Genomic DNA, 17766 nt, shown 5'->3' on the forward strand with positions numbered 1-17766 from the left:
GACTTCTTTTTGAAGTTTGTCTCTTTATGCAGATGAACATCAAATCGCTACGCTAAAAACAAAACAAACTTTCTGTAGGCATTCTTTAATTCCGACTGCATCTGAAATTTTATAACCATTTCTTTCCTCTTTATATACATCAGTAAACATCAGTAAAGTATAAAAAGTTACTTCTGGGCCAGGGCAGTTGGCCTTAAAAAGCAAAGCAGAATCTTACAAATTTAGCTGTTTGCCCAAAATCAAACACCAAAAAAGGTCTAAAACCTCTCAAAAAGCACATGTTTTCTTTGAAATTATTGCGTTTTAGCGGGTGGGAAGCAAGTCCAACCCAGACCATGGGACACGGAAATTCAACACCTAAAAATAAATGAGCGAACGAAACTAAATTTTTACAACTAACTTGGATATTAGAGTTTGTCATCTCGTTGTCGCAACACTCTGCGGCTTCGGCAACCCAACTTTCCCACATTTTGAAGAAGTAATCGGTTTTAAACAATTTTTTTATGTGTTGGATTGAATCATTGTCGTTGTAATGTAAATAAAAAGATTCGTCTTCGAGCTGAAAATAAGTTTTCGGTAAGTGGAGAAATTTGTGAACTTCTTACATTAGCAAGCGGGACTGTTTTTTCTTTTGTACAATCCGCTGTCGGAATAGATTCTTGTTTGAAGTTGGGTCTAAATTCGGTTAATCTAAACTTATTTGTAAAAAGGTAACAATAATATCCCGTCCAGTAGATGAAGATACATCGAGAAAAAACTCTTTGAGAAGGCATAACTTTTCTTCGTTCTGGAAGCGAAAGGTAATAATAAAATAAATAAAGTTTTGCAACCGAAAACCTGGCGCCTCCACCATTTTTTTCGTGCATTTAAAACGAAAAAAATTGAGAGAAAAACACTAAAGTTTTAGACTTTAATCATAGAATGAAACAATATTTTAAACAGAAATTCTAGGAAACCAGTTAAACCAACGTTTTCCTCTCTAATCTTTTAATAATAACAGAGAGTCGTTTCTTTTTATCAGAGCAAATACTCTGCAATGTCACTCCAAGTTGAGCCGCAGTCACACTGACTAAGCTTCTGGAATTGTATCTTATCAATCAGAAAAATCTTGTGATTTTATTTCAAATAATTATGAGTGTTGTACTCGAATCATAGGAATTAATTTACTGAAATAAATGTAAATATCCACGCTTTGGAACGTGTAATACAAATTAACGAAACAAAAACTTAGATGAAATCTGATAATAGCGACCAGATTTCCCTGGTAAGATCAGATATCGAATCGAATTATAAAAACATACAATTCGCAAATTAAATAGGAAAATACAGGGTGTTCGGAAAGTGGCGCACCACCTTGAAAGGGTATAATTTGGTGGTCCTCCAGAGTACCAAAAAAATTCCAGACTCTCTGTTTTCGCAGGAAGACCAAAAGAAAATTAGGAAAATGGCAACATTGCTGAACTTTTCCTCCAATAATTTAAATTTCTAGTATTCAAAGCCATAGTAACGTTGCTGTTGTATTGTTTTCGTAACTCAGGTCGGCTCATGAACGAGTAATGTAACTATGGTTTCAAGTGAACGATGCCACACTGACACTTTGCACCATGTCTTTGCGCAAAATATCTTTTAGGTAACAAATTTATGTAAATGTAAAATTATTGCACAGAAATCGCTAATTTTCGCATCAAACTTTGCCTCTTTAATCCATATCTCGAAAAATTGAAGACATGGATTTTTTTTAACATTTTTCCGGTGACCTATGGCATTGTCCGATGATACAGTTTCACGGTGGTGCGCGACTTTCCGGACACCTGTAGAGGTCATGAAAATGAAACGACACAGTAAAAAATTGCTTGATATTGATATAAATAACAGTTTATAAAAAAATTAGTTTGGAATTGTTTCCATAACTGTCGCCGTCGTTGGTCTTCTTCGCAATTTTGCTTCGGGACTTTCAAACCGAATCATAATTTTCCTTGTCGCATTTCTCAACTCCTCGTAAACCTGAAAACTTTAGTTAATTCTGATATTGGTCAACAACATTACAAACCTCGGAATTCATATAACAGAACAACAGTGAAACTGCGATCGCTTGGATACCTTCCAGAGCGTAGGTAAAATAGTAATAAACATCCAATGAACTGCATGAATTATCAGGCACCATGTCTCGGTTTGCAGTGACTATAATATGAATCCCAAACAGAGGAATCAAAAATAGAGTTATGCGTAAAGTCGTTCTGAAAAGAAAAATCAACTTTTTTCCAAAAATACACGTTTCTTTACCTAGCTTGTTGTGAGATTCCATCTTTTCTCAACTTCATGATCAAAACTCTAATTATGTCCAGCAAAAGAAGGGTGTTAACTCCCAAAATTGCAAATCGTAGCCCATCGGAGACCCACTGATCCCCTGAGTTATCGACCATCCAACAGTTTGCCCCGCCATGAATACCTCTCAACAACGCCCAAATCAAAGACGGTACCAATGAAAGAACTAAAACTAAACTAAAACCAAGTCGCAAGTTCTACTCATCATACCCAAAACAACGATGTACAGCATAACAGAGCTGGGTTTCGTGGCAAATGGTCGTACGATGGTCTGATGCAAATAAAATCCATCAACGAGCATGCAGGCAAAAATCCCATTCTTTGCCACGTTTTCAAAGAACGCCAAAACTCTGCAATCTATGGAGTTTCTCGCCATCATGGTGTTATCAGCATCCACACTAATCAAATCGTCTTTTAGAATCATCTCCTTGGTCATAATAGTAAAGATACTTCTTATAATAAGCGCCACGATTAGATTTCGATGCAAGACGAACAACAGTTTTTGTCGAAATTTGCTAAAGGCGAAGAAAATCACCACTGCAGGAAACGCGAGTGATGCTGTGACTGCTAGAAAAATGACATGGAAATTGAGACGGTCTCGGAGAACTGAGGCCCACGCGCAAACATTGTAATTAGTGCTCTCGGCCCAACCACCTTCTGCTAAGCATTGTCGTTCACTCTGTACTAAAGAATTAGTTAGTTCGGAGTTTGAAGAAGTTTCTTACGTACATTCACACGCTCTACTCGGAGAAGAAAACGTAATTTCTGGGCAAAGTTGTTTCGACACAGTGTCTGCTTTAGCTGGGAGCCAACATGCCCAACTGTCCCAGACTGCAGGGCAAGAGTATTCACTAGCTGTAAATTATCGAAGTGGTAGTTTGTGTTTAAAAGAAAGACAAAAACAGACTTGGATAAATGTTTTCTGAGGTCATGAGGTTGTCGCAACAGTTTTCAGCTTCGCGAGCGCACGTCATCCATCTTTGGAAGAGGTAGTCTTCGCGAAAGGAAGATCTTATGTAGGATAAAGCGATGGGATCCTTGTAGTCGTACAAGAAATACGTTGAGTTGTCGATCTATTAAAAAAAAACAATTATGGGGTAATTAGAGTGAGGTACAGACATACCGATGTGCCATTCACTATGGTGCCATTGATATTCACTTCTTTAGTTGTATAATATTTAAATTTTAAAAATGTTTTATTGAGGTAGCTATAACAGTACAATCCGCTCAAAGCGTTCCATGCACTGCGATCAACAATTCGGATTCCTTCACGAGGGTTCATAAATCTACATAATTTTTCGTCTCCCTGTAATAAAAATGATTGTTTTTTACCTATCGGTTTTATTTTATTGACTTTTAATTATTGACTCCATATAAAAGCGCAAATAAATAATAGTAGATCACGACACAACTTACAAGACTTCCTTCTGTAAGAAGTAACAAAATTTGAACTAAAAGAGAATATTTACGAACCATACTATTTTCGTAGTCACTATTTACTGAAATACGCGCCGTTGTCCTTGCCTGTCATCTCTATCTTATCGATAAAATAAAGATTTTTGTATCTACTTCAATATACTTATATGTTATATAGGTATCTTTCTTAGTATTTGCAATAGGTAATAAATAAAATCAGAAAGATAAGCACATATTGTCTAAATTTAAAACAAGTTATTTCCGTTCGTGCATTGTTTGTGTTTTTTCTTAATCATAAATAATACTATGGAACAGTTAAGAATAAAAAATTGAGTTGTGTTTGAACAAAAGCAGACTTTAAGATTTAAAGTTTATAGTTTTTATTAAAAATTAAGTTATTTATTTTCTTAATTTTTTAGACAATGCAATTGCAATTGCAATTGATGAACAATAAAAAAATAATAAAAGAAATTGGAGAACGGGGTACCAAAAACTCCATGGGACACCCCGTATATTGATTAGGGAGGATTCGAGCCGTCACCTAAAGATGTCTCTGCGAGTTTGACAACTATGACATTTACGGACATTGGCATCTGTTTGACATATAGTTGACATTTAATCATCAATATTTTGCAAGAAAAGAATTATTAATTTTTTAATATTTATGTAAATACAAAATTGCAACAATTCTGAACCTCCGCGAAGTTATCTGTGAAGCCCTTAGAAACTTGAAGTGCAAGGTAAGCGTGGTAGGTTAGACGACCCAGCCCATTTTTCAATTGAGGTTAGATTGAAGCTTTGTCATTATTTTTAGTGAGCAAGAATGTCATCGGGTCGCCCCATTAAGTGTGTAGTCGTAGGCGATGGCACAGTCGGAAAAACCTGCATGCTCATATCTTACACGACAGATAGTTTTCCGGGAGAGTACGTCCCCACAGTGTTAGTATCTAGAGAGTAGCTCCAAGCTCCCATAATTTTTCTTAATTTTTAGTTTTGATAACTATTCCGCCCCAATGGTAGTCGATGGAATTTCCGTTAGTTTAGGTTTGTGGGACACAGCAGGTCAAGAGGATTATGACAGACTGAGGCCACTCTCATATCCACAGACTGACGTTTTCCTCATTTGCTTTAGTGTAGCATCGCCATCGTCGTTTGAAAATGTTACTTCCAAATGGTATCCAGAAATTAAACATCACTGTCCTGATGCGCCTATGATACTGGTTGGTACAAAAATAGACTTAAGGGACGACCGAGAGACTCTTAATGCGCTCGCGGATCAAGGACTGAGTCCCATCAAGAGAGAACAAGGCCAGAAGTTGGCGAATAAAATCAGGGCGGTCAAGTACATGGAATGCTCGGCCTTGACGCAAAGGGGGCTCAAACAGGTGTTTGATGAGGCGGTAAGAGCCGTTTTACGACCTGAACCGCAAAAAAGACGGCAACGCAAGTGCTTGCTTATGTAATGTATTATTTATTTTGTTTCTCATCATTGATGACTGAACTGACTTGTCTCAATCTTCGCGAATAGTTCAGGGCATTTACAGTCAATAAGGACTTCAATGTAGGGTATTTATACAAGCCTGCTAATTTTTGACATTTTTACTTGCTTAAGTTTTGATAATTATTTTTATTAACACTACTCAAACGGTAGAGGTGCATTTTTTAAGAATTTTACTATTTTTTGTTTGTTTTTTTAGACGGATTTTCGAGAATCTCAATGTCTCATAATGCACACAACTACAAAGTGACTTTGTATGTTTTAACTTAAAGAATCAGTGTAACTTATGAATTGTCCAAAACCACTGCCCAGTTAGTTATATTAACCAATTAGTTCACTCACGTAGGGAAAACAGCACCAATTCTTAAATCCTGCAACTCAGAGTTATATTGATACCAAAACGAATACCTAATTGTGCCATTTACGTTTCCAATGAAAGAAATACTCAGTACTTTGCAACAAAGTAATCATAAAATCACTTTTAGAGCAAATACGAATTACTTAAGGCACGTACTTCGTTCCTTTTTCTTATTTGTTTTTACGTTTGATTGGAAAGTAGTTTCATGTGAAACGCTTTTTCAGTGAAAGAAGAGCAGCTAAATTCAATCGAGTTTTAGATTTTTTTCAGTTAACATCACATTGTTTTCAGTGACTCATTAAAACCAAAGTAATGTAAGTTCTAGTCACCTTTTGATTATACTCAGTTTAGTTGCATTTATTAGAATGAAATACGTCTTGAAATAAAACGTAATTTAATATTAACGTATTTATATTGAAAAAATCGTATTTTCCTGACGCTATATGTTCAAAATTAGATGATCAAATATAATCGTTTTTACAAACTTAAAAAGTGTTTGATTGAAATAAAACAACTTGTAACAGTTTCTTTTCTTAAACAGACGTTTGTACAAAAAAACAAACGTGGTATAAAAATTTGTATTCATTACATATCCTGACTACTTGATGGGGCCCCGCTATAGCGGCTTATAATATTTCCTACATTTCTCGGTAAAAACCTTGGCAGTCCTTTGTTGTACTAAATCTTCAACTGAAAGCTCCACTTGCAGCATGCGCAACTGGAAATCAACGTAAGTTAAAATCAACCACCCCCCTTTAGAACTCACTTTAGTTTGTTCTGATCTTAGTGCTTTAGACAATGAAATATCTTCTGCATTCGCTTCCTTTTTCTCCTTCAGTTGCTTTACTCTATCAGCACTCACGGTTATGCATTTTTTGATTACTCTCGCCCTCGTTTCGTTCCCTTCTTGAATTTTTTTGTGCAAGTCTTTACACGCCGATTCCCCGTCCGGGTGAAAAGAGTCTGTGGGTATTGCAGCGTTTAGTGTGTTTATTATGAGATCATCCACTTTACGCATGTTCTTCAAAGCATCCTATAAATTGTGTATTTTGTTAGAGGCACCGGCTTGTCGCTCACGTTAACGGGAGCACATAACCTCAAATTTCGACCTTTGATTACTCACCTGAAACTCACTGAAATCTCCGCATTCCATTATTGCGATGGACATGGTAAAGTAGAGTTTCGTTCGATTGTCGTTTTACCCCACAAAATTCGCATATAATCACGTAAATTTAGCTTTTAAACTTTGATGTTACGTTGCTTTTTAGGTTATTTTTATGTCGGTAAAATCGGGATCTGTTGTCATTTTGGCGTTATTTTTGAAAAACAGCTCTCATTACAATACTTTTATTTACGAAATCTCGTGAATACTACAAAATTAAGCAGATCTTTGTAACCCCAACGTGTCTCGGAGCAGCCTGTTTCTAAGTGCCCACAGAGCTGCAAGTACGTTATCGTGTTGATCCGCCTTTTTACCCAACCAAGTTGTGACATTCTGTAATTTATCCTGATCAGGAGTTAGGATAGTGTCTTGAGTGGCACACAGGTTCCTCTCCCACTGAGACACGTGCTTATTCTCCGCCTGGAGCCCCTCAATGTACCTAAAAACACCCCATCAAGTCTCCCCTCAATTTATTCTTTTCCTTACTTTATGTAAGCTTCAGAGTGGAGCACTCTTTGGGGCCTCGGTGGAACCGTAATGAAGATCGGCTCTTGCTTTTGGGCCGCTGCATTATTCGCAGCGTTCGTCGTCGAGTTGGCTAAATAAAAAAAGTAGCAATAGCAAAAAGTTTAACACAAAGAGAAGATGATGAGATGAGATGATTACCTGCGTTACTTATAGTCGAGTGTGATCCGGCGGTTGAATTAAAGGTGCTGCTAGCAGCTATTCCGATAAAAATGAATTTTTAAATTAAAAAAAAATCTTCAAACCTAGCATGCTACAAACTCTAACTACCACCACCGACTACTCATGAATAATGAATGATCAAACTGAAAAAAATAAAATTAAAACTCACGGGGATTGGGAGTAGCAGTAGGGGTCGGGCGTGAAACAGCCGCAGGTTTACTGGAAGGCTTGAAGTTCCTACCACATCAAAAATCAAAATGCATTACACTAAAAAAACTACACATATTTGTAAATGACACTGGCGCGCTTTCAGTAATCTAGTCATGCCACTACTTTTTCATAAAACGATTCGATTTTTCAACCCTTCATGCAGGCAAAGCAACGAATTTTGAAAATTCCGTCGTTCTAAGAAAAGCAGTGATAACTCAAGAAACATGGGAGGAAATACATAAGAAAACGAAATTACGGCTCAATCTACACACTTAAAACTGCAACGCAAAATTAAGGACATTAGCTCCGTAATTTTGTTGCAGAACATGCAAGAGAACTCCAACAAACCGGCAATTATTTCCGCCGATGTTGAAACGCACGGTTGTAAAACTGGCATGACGCGGTTACCGACGAAGTTCCTATTTAATAAAATTCAATGTTTTCAATAATATAAAGTAACAAAAATCTCTTGCTTGCTCGAGATTTTTGCCTGGAAAAACGTCAACGTACTTGCTGCGGTCCCCTTGCGGCACAATCCGTCCTTTGCCTTTATTTATGTGCAAATCTCTGACGTGGCGCACCAACCTCGCCAAATTCGGGAACGGCTGCACGTTCTTCTTGTTATTTCTCAAGCAGTTCTTCCATTGACAATGCAGTTCCGCGTCCGCATTACTCTGAAAGTAGCTCTGGACGTGGCCTTGCGATTCTTTGTCTTTGATGCAGTGCTCTAGACAGTCTTGCAGCTCCTCGAATTGGTAATCGCAGTTGTCCCACAAGCACTCATACACCTGTGAGTGAGTGTTAATTTAGAGGAGAACATGAGAAAAATTGTGGACGTACTGTGTCCGGATTTGGTGGCGCTGGACTCGCACATTGCTCGTCCAACAAAAGCAAAGCTTTGGTTTCTTCGTTGAGCTTAGAAGCACGCTCTTCCCAAGATTGTTTTTCATTCGCTGGTAACGATCTCCATTCGTTCCCGACGATTCTGCTGATTTCGCCAAAGTTGGAGTCGGGGTTGTTTTGAACAACCTGTTTTCGGACTTCGCGAGAGTACAAAATGTACCCAGTCACGACTTTGTTCTTGTTTGATTTCTTTTTGCTTGTCACTGGCGTGGTTAAAGTGTTTCCAGGAGTGGACACCACCACTGGAATTTCGCCAGAACCCACAGACGGAGGTCCTCCATCCAAAGAATCGTCCATGAGGATGTCCATGTCGTTCATCTTGGTTAACTGAGGCGAAGCCTCCTTTCAAGTAAAAAATTTAACGTCTTTTAGTTCTTTGTTTATCCAACTTACCACTTCCATGTGAATTGGCGTGTTGTGAGACTTGACAAGATCGGAATGAACTTGGGTCGCGTCGACACCGACCTAAAAAAAGGGAGATTCACTTCAATTGCGAAAGAGATAATGTGATAATTTTTTCATTGCAGTTTCAGTAATCCAATAAGTCAACAATTAGCAAGTATCCAAAATCGATAAGATTAAAGTTGCTTACCTTTGGAGGATTGATTAGCTTAGGGAAGTAGTAAATCTCATCTTCAGTCACCAAATTGCTGTGGAAAAACTTCTTAATCCCCTCAACCGGCAGCTTGCGAATTTGTCTGTTAATCTCGTCGTACATGGAGTTGCAAATAAAAATATCACCCTCAGAAATTTCAGTGGGGCGGCCTGTAACTCCGTCATGAGACACAAACTTGAAACTTCTTCCAACTTACAAGATATGTATTCGTTAAACTCCAACACGGCGCATTTCCCCATAATGCTGACAAGAGGATTCGTGTCCTCCATGGACGACAAGAACACTTCCTGCTTATAAAACAGTCTGTTGGGAGAATGAGGAATTTCATTGGGAACCACGAACCACGGACCTCGGAAGTAACACTTCCCACTAAAAAAACAAAATTATTTAAGTCACACACCCCCGAAAATTACTCTTTAGTGTCCCAGATGCTGTCAATCTGAGCTATCAATTGCCGGCCGCCATCGGCGGCGACGTAGACAAAATCGCCGGTTTTAACCACTCCGCTGCAGATCGTGTTGTACTGCTCATAGTACGTGTTGCCATCGTCAATTTCAAGACTTGAGTAGACAACGACGTTCTGAAATCCCAAATTAGACTAGTTTTCCACGCAAAGTTGTAAACTTACGGGTTTGTCTTTCTCCACCAACTTTTCTTGTTCTTGCAACTCTGCCAGCTCATCTTTGTGCTTCTCAATGCGTTCTCTGAAAACTGAAACGACTCTTTTCGGCTCTAAAGGAACATCCCGAGCCACCAATTTCAAACTGGGATTCTCTGGGAAGATTTTAATTTTCTTAAAGCTGCGACTACGCGTGCTGTATCGCGACTCGCACACATAAACGTCTTTCTCTTCGTAGCCTGCAAGAAGTCACTCAAGATCTGAAGTGTGAAATTTAAAAATTACCTTCAGGTTTCATAGTGAAGTACTGTTTGATGTTAAGAACGCAACATCGCTCTTTCACCTCTTCCAAAGGAACAGCGATGTGGGTATCAGACTTGAAAACCTCTTTCTCTAAGAACTTCCGCGTGGTCAAGTGGTACGTCTCCGCCGGTCTCAGATAATAATTCCCGTAAAGCATTTGTTGGCCGTTATTCGTCCACAACCTCTCAATCAACAAAATATGAGGATCGCAACCCTTTTCCTTCGAATCCAAATAAACAAATTCGCCAACTTTGAAAGTCTGTTGATTGCAAGTCATAGAATCGCCGACATTTATGTTGGTTTCTTTGATGATTGAGTCGTCCGAGCTGCGCGTTTCCGTCTCTTCCTCTAGAGATTCTTCTAGGAGTTTACTTTGACGCAGCGACTCCACGGCGGATGTTAAGTCCATGAGAGTATAGTTTAACGCCGGGGATTGCAAGAGTTCCCCGCTCTTACACAATTCATCTCTTTGCTTGATGAAATAAGATTGTAACTCGATGGAATCCTCAAAAACTTGGGAATCTGAACGTGACAAGCGGCGAGCTCGCTCAAAACACGCGAAAATGTCATCTTGAAACGTGTCTAGTCGTTTGTATAGACCGCGGTCCAGGCGGCGTTTGATGAGGTCCAACGAGACGGCACGCACTCTAAAAGAAAAGTTTAAAGATCCGAAGATTCCGGATGGTTCTTACTTTTTCCCGTCGATTTCATCGTGTTCCGGTAGCTCCGCCAAGGAGTCCGTGTAGCAGCGCTCGTCCGTATCCTGGTGGTTATAAACTGTCGTAAACAAATTTAATAAAATGTCTTGGACCGCCGCGGAGACGTCAGGAATAGTGTCGTCGTCTTCTTTCAGTTGTAACTTTGTTTGTAGACATACAGTTTGGAGAACCAACGCGTCTTTGTATATTTGGGAGTCGGGCTCGTTGTATTTACACGCGTTATCGAACATTAGGATGAAATCAGCGACTAATTCTTCGAGTGTTTCGTACCCGTTGTTTTTTAATTTTTGAGAGATTTTTTCCATGTCGATGGGGTTTTTGATGACTTCGTAGTAGTCCGGATAATCCTAAAAAAACTCCTAAGCGTGAAGAGAAAATTTCAAGTGGAAACTTACAATTTTTGATGGTAGTTTCATGAAAATCATCGACAGTTGTCGATTTGATTTAGCATCTCTGTAGTCTCTGATGGCGTCGTACATCGTTCTAAGATTTTTTTCCAAGGGTGAAAGGATTTTACGTGGTTTTACTCTGTAAAGTAGAGACTTGAATGGGGGAATTTCAGTGTCATAAAAAACCTACACTCTAACTACCGTTTTTTCTTTTTTCTCAGGAGTCACCGTGTGCCCTACTTTGTCTATCAAATATTTCTCTAAAACGAGCGAGTCTTCGTAAATCGGCGAGTTTTCTTCATTGAACTGCCGACAGTTTGAGAACATGAGTTTGAAATCCTTGACCAAGTCAGCTTCGGAACTGTATTGATCCGCTCTGATTTTAGCTTCCATTTCTAGGAAGTCAATTGGTTCTTGTATCACCTCGTAATACTCAGAATAGAGTTTTTTGGAAGGTTTTTCCATGAAACCCAACATGGGTTTCCGGCCGTCTTCGCACTAAAACTTCGAGATTAGTATGGAGAAAATTAAGAATAAAAAGAGAGTCTAACAGTGTAATCTAGCATGTACTTGGCCAAAGCATGCAGTCTTTTTTTTAAAGGAATGGGATCTTTAGGTGGTCGACCTCTTTGAGGGGTGTTCCCAGATAACTGGGTATTTTTTGGTTTTGGCCCAGGCTTTTTTCGCACAACAACTTCAGAGTCTACTTCACTGTCTGTGTCCTGAAGAGGAAAAAAATAATTTAGTATAATATCCACACGAGTATGTGTTCAGAAAGGGGTGAAACAAGCTGACTGATGTTAGCAACGTAAGCGCGCTACACCCACAAATGAAACAGAGTGTTAATGGTGAATGGAGACATAAGCAGTGCAGTAGCATACCTTTCGGTTTTTGTTAGTGACTCTGTATGTTACCTGATCTATGTCAAGTAGCTCTTGCACTTTCATTTGCATGACCTTTTGCAACTTGACTGCATCCTAAAAGCAAAGAATAAACTTCACGGTGCTATAAAGACCGACAACTTACTTTATAGAGTCTAGAATTGGGCTGGTTGTACTTTTTCGCGTTTTCAAACATGACTGTCATATCACCTGCTACCTCGCTTACAGTGCCATACCCATGATTCGTCAATTTTCGCTTTATTTGAGTTAGAGAAACAGGATTTTTAATTTCACGGTAATAATCAGGGTAAAATCGTTTCGAAGGTAGTTTCCAAAATGGCTCGCTTAAGGACACGCCACTGTTATTAGAGATTGAACGCACAGCTTCAAACAGTTGCCATTGGGGATTTTCTGCGTCTGCGGGGTCGGCAATCGACTGAAAGGAAAAAATTAGAAACAAAAACCAGAAATGAACCAAATTTTATACATCGTCGTCCATTTGCTCCTCGGTTTCGCCGTCCCCATCGGACTCTTCGTCTCTGAGCGCCGCCGTCACCGCCGACAAAGACGTGCTGCCTCTCAATCTCTTATTCCGAATCCTTTCACTTCCTTTTCCTAAGTTAACCTTGACATGTTCCAATTCACCTTTTTTCGTTTGTATGACCTTTTTCAAAGCTTTGGCGTTCTTGTAGATCTGCGATCCTGGCTCGTTAAACAAACATGCGTTCTTGGTCATCAGTAACAAGTCTTTTTCAAGCTCCAATAAGCTCCCGTATTCACCATTTTGTATTTTTGTCGCGACCATCTTCAGATCAATCGGACTTTCAATCACCTCGTAATATTCGGGGTACTTTTTCTTTGATGGGACCAACTGGAACGAAGTGTGAAGAGGTCTGTTTTCATTATCCGTCGCAGTCATGATCGCTGTGAACAGTTCTTCGTATAAACTGCTGTCTTCATCAAAATTCGAGCTTTCAGAAGTGTCTTCGTCTAGTTCTTGTTTAGTTTCCACGGGCGTCCCGGCTTTTTTGCTGGGTCGGCCGACTCTGAGGACAATTTTCCCTTTCGGATCCGCGTCCTCGTCTTTCGTGTTGAGAATCCTAAAATACAGCCTTAAGAAAAATACCACAAAACAAACAAAACGTACTTGTGTTTGTTTGTCAAAAAGAGCTCCCATAAATCCATAGCATCTCTGTACTCTTGAGAACTCTTCTTGTAGAAAGCTTTCGTGTTAGACACGATTAGTTCAATATCGTTTTGAAGATCCTCAATGTCTTCATACTCTTCAGTTTTGAGCTTTTGTTGAACTTTTAGGAGATCTATGGGGTTAGTGACGACCTCGTAATACCCTGGTTCTTGCCTTCGTTTTGGCACTCTAATAAACGAGTCACAAAGGAGAGTTCCGTCCTCTTTTTTGTGGTTACGAATGGAATCGTAAAGTTGATGGCACAGTTCCATCTAGAAGATTTAGCTTAGACAAAGACAATATGCAAAGTGGGGCTATTACAGGATCAAGTTTTTTGCTGCGTTTCCGGAGAGGACCCCCGCTTGTTGAAGCCTCCAGACTGTCCAAGGAGTCGTCTTCTTGGCCCCGGCTCGCGATGGAGCTAGTTCTTCTTCTTTTACTCATGGTGGAGAAACTGTTGCAGTTCCTGTGAGAGACAAATGCATAGAAACAGTACAAAAAAGTAAGTGTTGGCCATAAGAAACAAAGATTTTGGTTCAACTGATCTAAATAAGAGCATTTTATTAAATTTACATTCTGGGAGAGAGTAAAAAGAGGCTAAATAAATTAATCCGAATCTGTATGGAGCAACAACGATCGAACCTTCTAATTTAAATAAATCATTGACTTTTCCCTCTGCCTCCTCTAAAGTTTCTCCACAACAGAGAGCATCTTCAGGGCCCAAGTCTACACCTTGAACCCAAGCAAAGCCACTGACCTGTCTCGAAACCTCTTCCTTCTCAGGTTTTAAAGACCTTTGGTCTTTAAATGGACCCCGCAACACTGTCTCACTAATATACACTCATCTTGTAAGTCCACAAATCAATAATAAACACCGGCATCACAAAGTAGACAAAATGGCTGCGCGATGTTTGACAGATTGACAGTTTAAAACAAAAATGTCATTACAAGAGAGCGGATTGGTTGGTTGTAGTCACGTGTTTTTAAGTCTTCAACTGGGATTGGATAAGATGGTGACCTCGCGGGGGCGCGCCGGTGTTTCAAAGTTTCCAAGTTGTGAGCAAGGCACGGGCACTCCATAGGATGAACTTTTCAGCTACATTACCTCCATCTATAAAAATCGGGCCTTAACATAAATTATTGTTTCCAGCTTCTGATCTAGGTGGCGCTTGGTATTTTAATTCAAGCGCAGCAGTCGTTGACAGATTCTTGGAATTCAAATTTGTGCAGAGTCTGCAAATTTGCACTTGCATTTTGTTTTGCACTTTCGTTAAGAGTGTTTTCCGAATTTCCTTGTGTATTTTCTTAATTTCGTTTTAGTTTAGTGTTTAATGTAGTGATAAGGTTGTGTAGTGTAAATAATTAGTAGTTTAATTACCCAAGTTAACATTATAATGTTGTTTGTGAAAATGACTACAGGAGGAACAGGGTGTTGTGTTCCTGGGTGTGGTGATAATATGTCCAAAAAGTAAGACTGAAAATCATTTTAATATATTACGATCTAATATGAACCAATATTTTCAGAGTACGCACTCCATCTGACAGAAATGTTACTAATATTGCTTCAGCGGATTAACAATTCCAGGATCGGCGATTCTACCAAAAACTCCAAGTTTGCTTGGGACATTTTGATTGAAAGTGGTTTTATGGAAGCACACTGAAAATTTTTCCACTGTCTGCTTTAAATTTGGCCTGGTAAATAATTGTTAACTTGGGTTGATTGTGGTCAATCCTTACGAATGATCTTACACAGATAGTGTATTTGTATACATGTAAATATTGTTAAATTTATATGGAGTACCAGCGTGTACCTCCATTTTTCACATATTTTAGTTTATGCTTTTCTTTTTAAATGTATACGTTGGGAGATTTAATTGAATTTGATACATTTTTCCAACATACAATTTTTCCTTTAAAACATGAAGTGGATTTTATTATTCAACATTTTCTCTTAGTTGTTGAAAACGTGTTTGTTTAGTAATTAATTGATTAATCATCATATTTTGAGTTTATCATTGTATAGTTTGAACCATATGATCTTGAATTAGGTATTGAAAATTGGGATGTTTTAATACAGTTATCATAACTCATTGTTTCCAGTACTTGTTATTGCGTTTATTACTTTTTAATATACACTTTTATTTTATATTTTGTTTTGTTTTAATTTCTATCAAATCCATAAAAAGAAAAAATAGCAAAGATAAAAACCTATTCTTAAAATAGCAAAGACAAAAACCAATGTTTTAGTTAGCAAAGACAAACACCACATTTGGTGTGGTTGTTGTCTAGACTCTTCAAAATAGTACGGCCCGATTTTTATAGAATGCGCTAGTTTCGGTAACAAAATGAGAGTGAAGGAGTCGGCTATCTATACTCTAACTAATCTAAGGTTGTGAGGTTAAAAGTCACAGGTGTCAGAAAGTGGAAGTTTGTGTTGTGGCTCGAAATTTGTCAATATGAACACTGTAATTTTATATTTTACCAAGTTTTTGCTACTTGTTTTTGTAATCCGAGGGGCATACACAGTAAAAACCGTCCAAGACGATGATCTAATGAATTTAATCCGGTCTGAAACCTACGTCGTCACCCTTTTTTGTTGGTAATCAAGGCTCATGATCCAATTTAGTGACTTGTCGACTTTTTAGCTTCCAAAAACTGCCCCCAATGCGATAATTTTGAGAATACAATAACGAGTTTAGAAGAGGAGTTCACAAAACAGCTAAATGCTCCAACAGTCAAAGTACTCAACAGCCAGTTAACCCGCCTGTATAGTCCCACAAAGGAACCATTGTTGGTATTTTTCAGACATGGTATTCCACTACTTTATAATGGTACAGACCAGATTTAATTAATAATGATGAAAGTATAACTTTTTTGATTCAGATGTTCCTTCAGAAGAACTGATTCTGCACACATTCCTCAGCAACAAAGAACCTGTTGTTAAAGAACTGAACGACGATACTTTTGAGCATTTAACACAGGTAGCTACTGGAGCAACAACCGGCGATTGGTTTGTCATGTTGTATGTAACACAAGACTTTTGCAAGGATTGGTGTAATTTTTATTTTTCTTAGTTATACAACGGATTGCGTGGATTGCCAGCGGTTGACGGCGCGATGGGAGGCTGTCGGGGCGCAATTAAAAAGCAGAATGAATGTAGCTAGAGTAAACAAAGCTTCAAGCACTGCCACCGCCTCAAGATTTAAAGTGAATCAAGTTCCAACTTTCATTCTATTTAGGCATGGGAAGATGTATAGGTACCAGATTCAAAAGTATGACATTGCGTCGTTTGTTTCTTTTGCTCAAGATTGGTACAAAAACATGAAACCTGAAAGAGTTCCAGTGCCTCAGAGTCCATTGTAAGAAACGTTCTTTGATTTTTACACTATTTAAAGTTGTTTTTTAGTGACGAGCTTGTGGATAGGGTGGTTACAGGTATCCAGCAAAACACCCTGGTGCTACAGATAAGTGTGGGAGTACTTATGTTGGCTTTCTTGGCATTCCTTGTAAAAACATGTAGGAAAGAGGCTCCTCCCAAGCAAAAACAAAGCAAGAAAGGTGATAAAGAAAAATAATTTTGAGATTTTTTTAAAAATGTTTTATTTTTCTAATATTTGCAATAAAATAACTACAAGTTATTGCTTCCTCTCTTACTCCAAGGTTTCTTGAGTCCAACTATATACATTGTAATTATATTCAGTTCTGTTTCCCTAAATTTCCAGAGTTAATGAGGTTCAGGAACATGACCATCAACATAGAAATTTCGAGTCGCTTGTGGTAATTCTAGTTCTAATCCTTCCAAATCTTTAGTTAAAATAATCTGACAACCCAATCTAGAGTTCATTTTTAAGAATGGAGCCATATCTAACAGGTCTTCTTCTTCACCCTCAGGTGGAGGAAGTTCGTGATCGCTGTTTACGTAACAGTGGCATGTCGTACACGCTAAGGAGGCCTCGCACGCCCCTTCCATGGGAATGTTGTACCTATGTGCCAAGTAGAGTACATTGTCCCCGACTTTTCCTTTAATTGGAAATCGTTTGCCGTCTTTCATACAAATCGTGATGTTAACACTGAAAAGGCAATTAGTTTGAACGTGGTGTGACTCTTGAGACTTACACTTCATCTGGGGATTTTGGGTCTTCCCACTCATATTCACCGTGATTTAACTCTGTTTAAAATAACCCACGTGTGTATCAAAAAGTTGAGTCGTGACTACTTACTAGACGTCGTTTGTATTTTTCGAGTAATCGACAAGGGAATAAATTTCTTTTTGTGTACATAACCTAAAAGTCTCTTCGCAAACATTTTGACGTAACTTTGACATTCGTCATCACAGTCGCCAACCTTTGATTGATAACCTTCGTCTAGTGGATTTGGGAAAAGAACAAAAGATCCCCATCCAAAAAAATATTTGATTGGTCACCTTCACGCTAGCAACCAATCAGACGCGCCGTTGTGTCTCCATCATTTTTTTTTTAATAGAGCCCGTGATTT

At 38.6% G+C, this 17766-nt stretch overlaps 6 protein-coding genes across 10 annotated transcripts; 2 read left to right on the top strand and 4 right to left on the bottom strand.

The window, feature by feature from the left end:
• Nucleotides 1-1842: 1842 nt before the first annotated feature.
• Nucleotides 1843-3848, bottom strand: LOC148173603 (calcitonin gene-related peptide type 1 receptor-like). The gene is made up of 7 exons (XM_088039233.1): nt 3742-3848; nt 3449-3631; nt 3233-3398; nt 3055-3180; nt 2536-3009; nt 2284-2491; nt 1843-2237 (listed from the first exon to the last, which is right to left on the bottom strand). The coding sequence occupies exons 1-7, from the start codon at nt 3799-3801 to the stop codon at nt 2018-2020; spliced, it is 1437 nt and encodes a 478-aa protein (XP_087895359.1). The 5' UTR covers nt 3802-3848; the 3' UTR covers nt 1843-2017.
• Nucleotides 3849-4290: 442 nt separating this feature from the next.
• Mtl (Rac family small GTPase Mtl) lies at nt 4291-6089 on the top strand. The gene is made up of 3 exons (XM_088039443.1): nt 4291-4481; nt 4556-4680; nt 4733-6089. The coding sequence occupies exons 2-3, from the start codon at nt 4565-4567 to the stop codon at nt 5202-5204; spliced, it is 588 nt and encodes a 195-aa protein (XP_087895569.1). The 5' UTR covers nt 4291-4481; nt 4556-4564; the 3' UTR covers nt 5205-6089.
• A 23-nt stretch (nt 6090-6112) lies between these two features.
• Ccdc58 (Coiled-coil domain-containing 58) lies at nt 6113-6912 on the bottom strand. Its single transcript, XM_088039445.1, has 3 exons — nt 6721-6912; nt 6364-6630; nt 6113-6315 (listed from the first exon to the last, which is right to left on the bottom strand). The coding sequence occupies exons 1-3, from the start codon at nt 6763-6765 to the stop codon at nt 6214-6216; spliced, it is 414 nt and encodes a 137-aa protein (XP_087895571.1). The 5' UTR covers nt 6766-6912; the 3' UTR covers nt 6113-6213.
• Nucleotides 6913-6930: 18 nt separating this feature from the next.
• polybromo (protein) lies at nt 6931-14200 on the bottom strand. 5 transcript variants are annotated; one of them, XM_088039439.1, is made up of 22 exons: nt 14030-14200; nt 13594-13738; nt 13234-13544; nt 12574-13186; nt 12232-12522; nt 12120-12182; nt 11757-11927; nt 11396-11703; nt 11212-11344; nt 10790-11163; nt 10080-10744; nt 9804-10033; nt 9589-9755; nt 9372-9544; nt 9152-9324; nt 8953-9024; nt 8497-8901; nt 8167-8444; nt 7616-7683; nt 7426-7482; nt 7246-7357; nt 6931-7198 (listed from the first exon to the last, which is right to left on the bottom strand). In XM_088039439.1, exons 2-22 carry the CDS (start codon nt 13714-13716, stop codon nt 6976-6978), a joined length of 5010 nt encoding a protein of 1669 aa, XP_087895565.1. In that variant the 5' UTR covers nt 13717-13738; nt 14030-14200; the 3' UTR covers nt 6931-6975. The 5 variants fall into 5 exon arrangements, with proteins under 5 accessions (XP_087895565.1, XP_087895563.1, XP_087895562.1 ...); XM_088039437.1 differs by lacking the exon at nt 7616-7683 and adding an exon at nt 8005-8075; XM_088039436.1 differs by having other exon boundaries at nt 12087-12182.
• Nucleotides 14201-14252: 52 nt separating this feature from the next.
• LOC148173607 (uncharacterized) lies at nt 14253-16910 on the top strand. The gene is made up of 6 exons (XM_088039442.1): nt 14253-14325; nt 15662-15867; nt 15918-16103; nt 16156-16294; nt 16347-16631; nt 16679-16910. The coding sequence occupies exons 2-6, from the start codon at nt 15729-15731 to the stop codon at nt 16845-16847; spliced, it is 918 nt and encodes a 305-aa protein (XP_087895568.1). The 5' UTR covers nt 14253-14325; nt 15662-15728; the 3' UTR covers nt 16848-16910.
• Nucleotides 16903-17738, bottom strand: Fdx1 (Adrenodoxin-like protein 1, mitochondrial Ferredoxin 1). Its single transcript, XM_088039444.1, has 3 exons — nt 17493-17738; nt 17389-17440; nt 16903-17342 (listed from the first exon to the last, which is right to left on the bottom strand). The coding sequence occupies exons 1-3, from the start codon at nt 17575-17577 to the stop codon at nt 16997-16999; spliced, it is 483 nt and encodes a 160-aa protein (XP_087895570.1). The 5' UTR covers nt 17578-17738; the 3' UTR covers nt 16903-16996.
• Between the last annotated feature and the right edge of the window lie 28 nt (nt 17739-17766).

Source organism: Gnatocerus cornutus, chromosome 6 (genome assembly GCF_029298725.1).
Source record: "Gnatocerus cornutus isolate USDA-ARS CGAHR chromosome 6, icGnaCorn1.1, whole genome shotgun sequence".
Taxonomy (NCBI): domain Eukaryota; kingdom Metazoa; phylum Arthropoda; class Insecta; order Coleoptera; family Tenebrionidae; genus Gnatocerus; species Gnatocerus cornutus.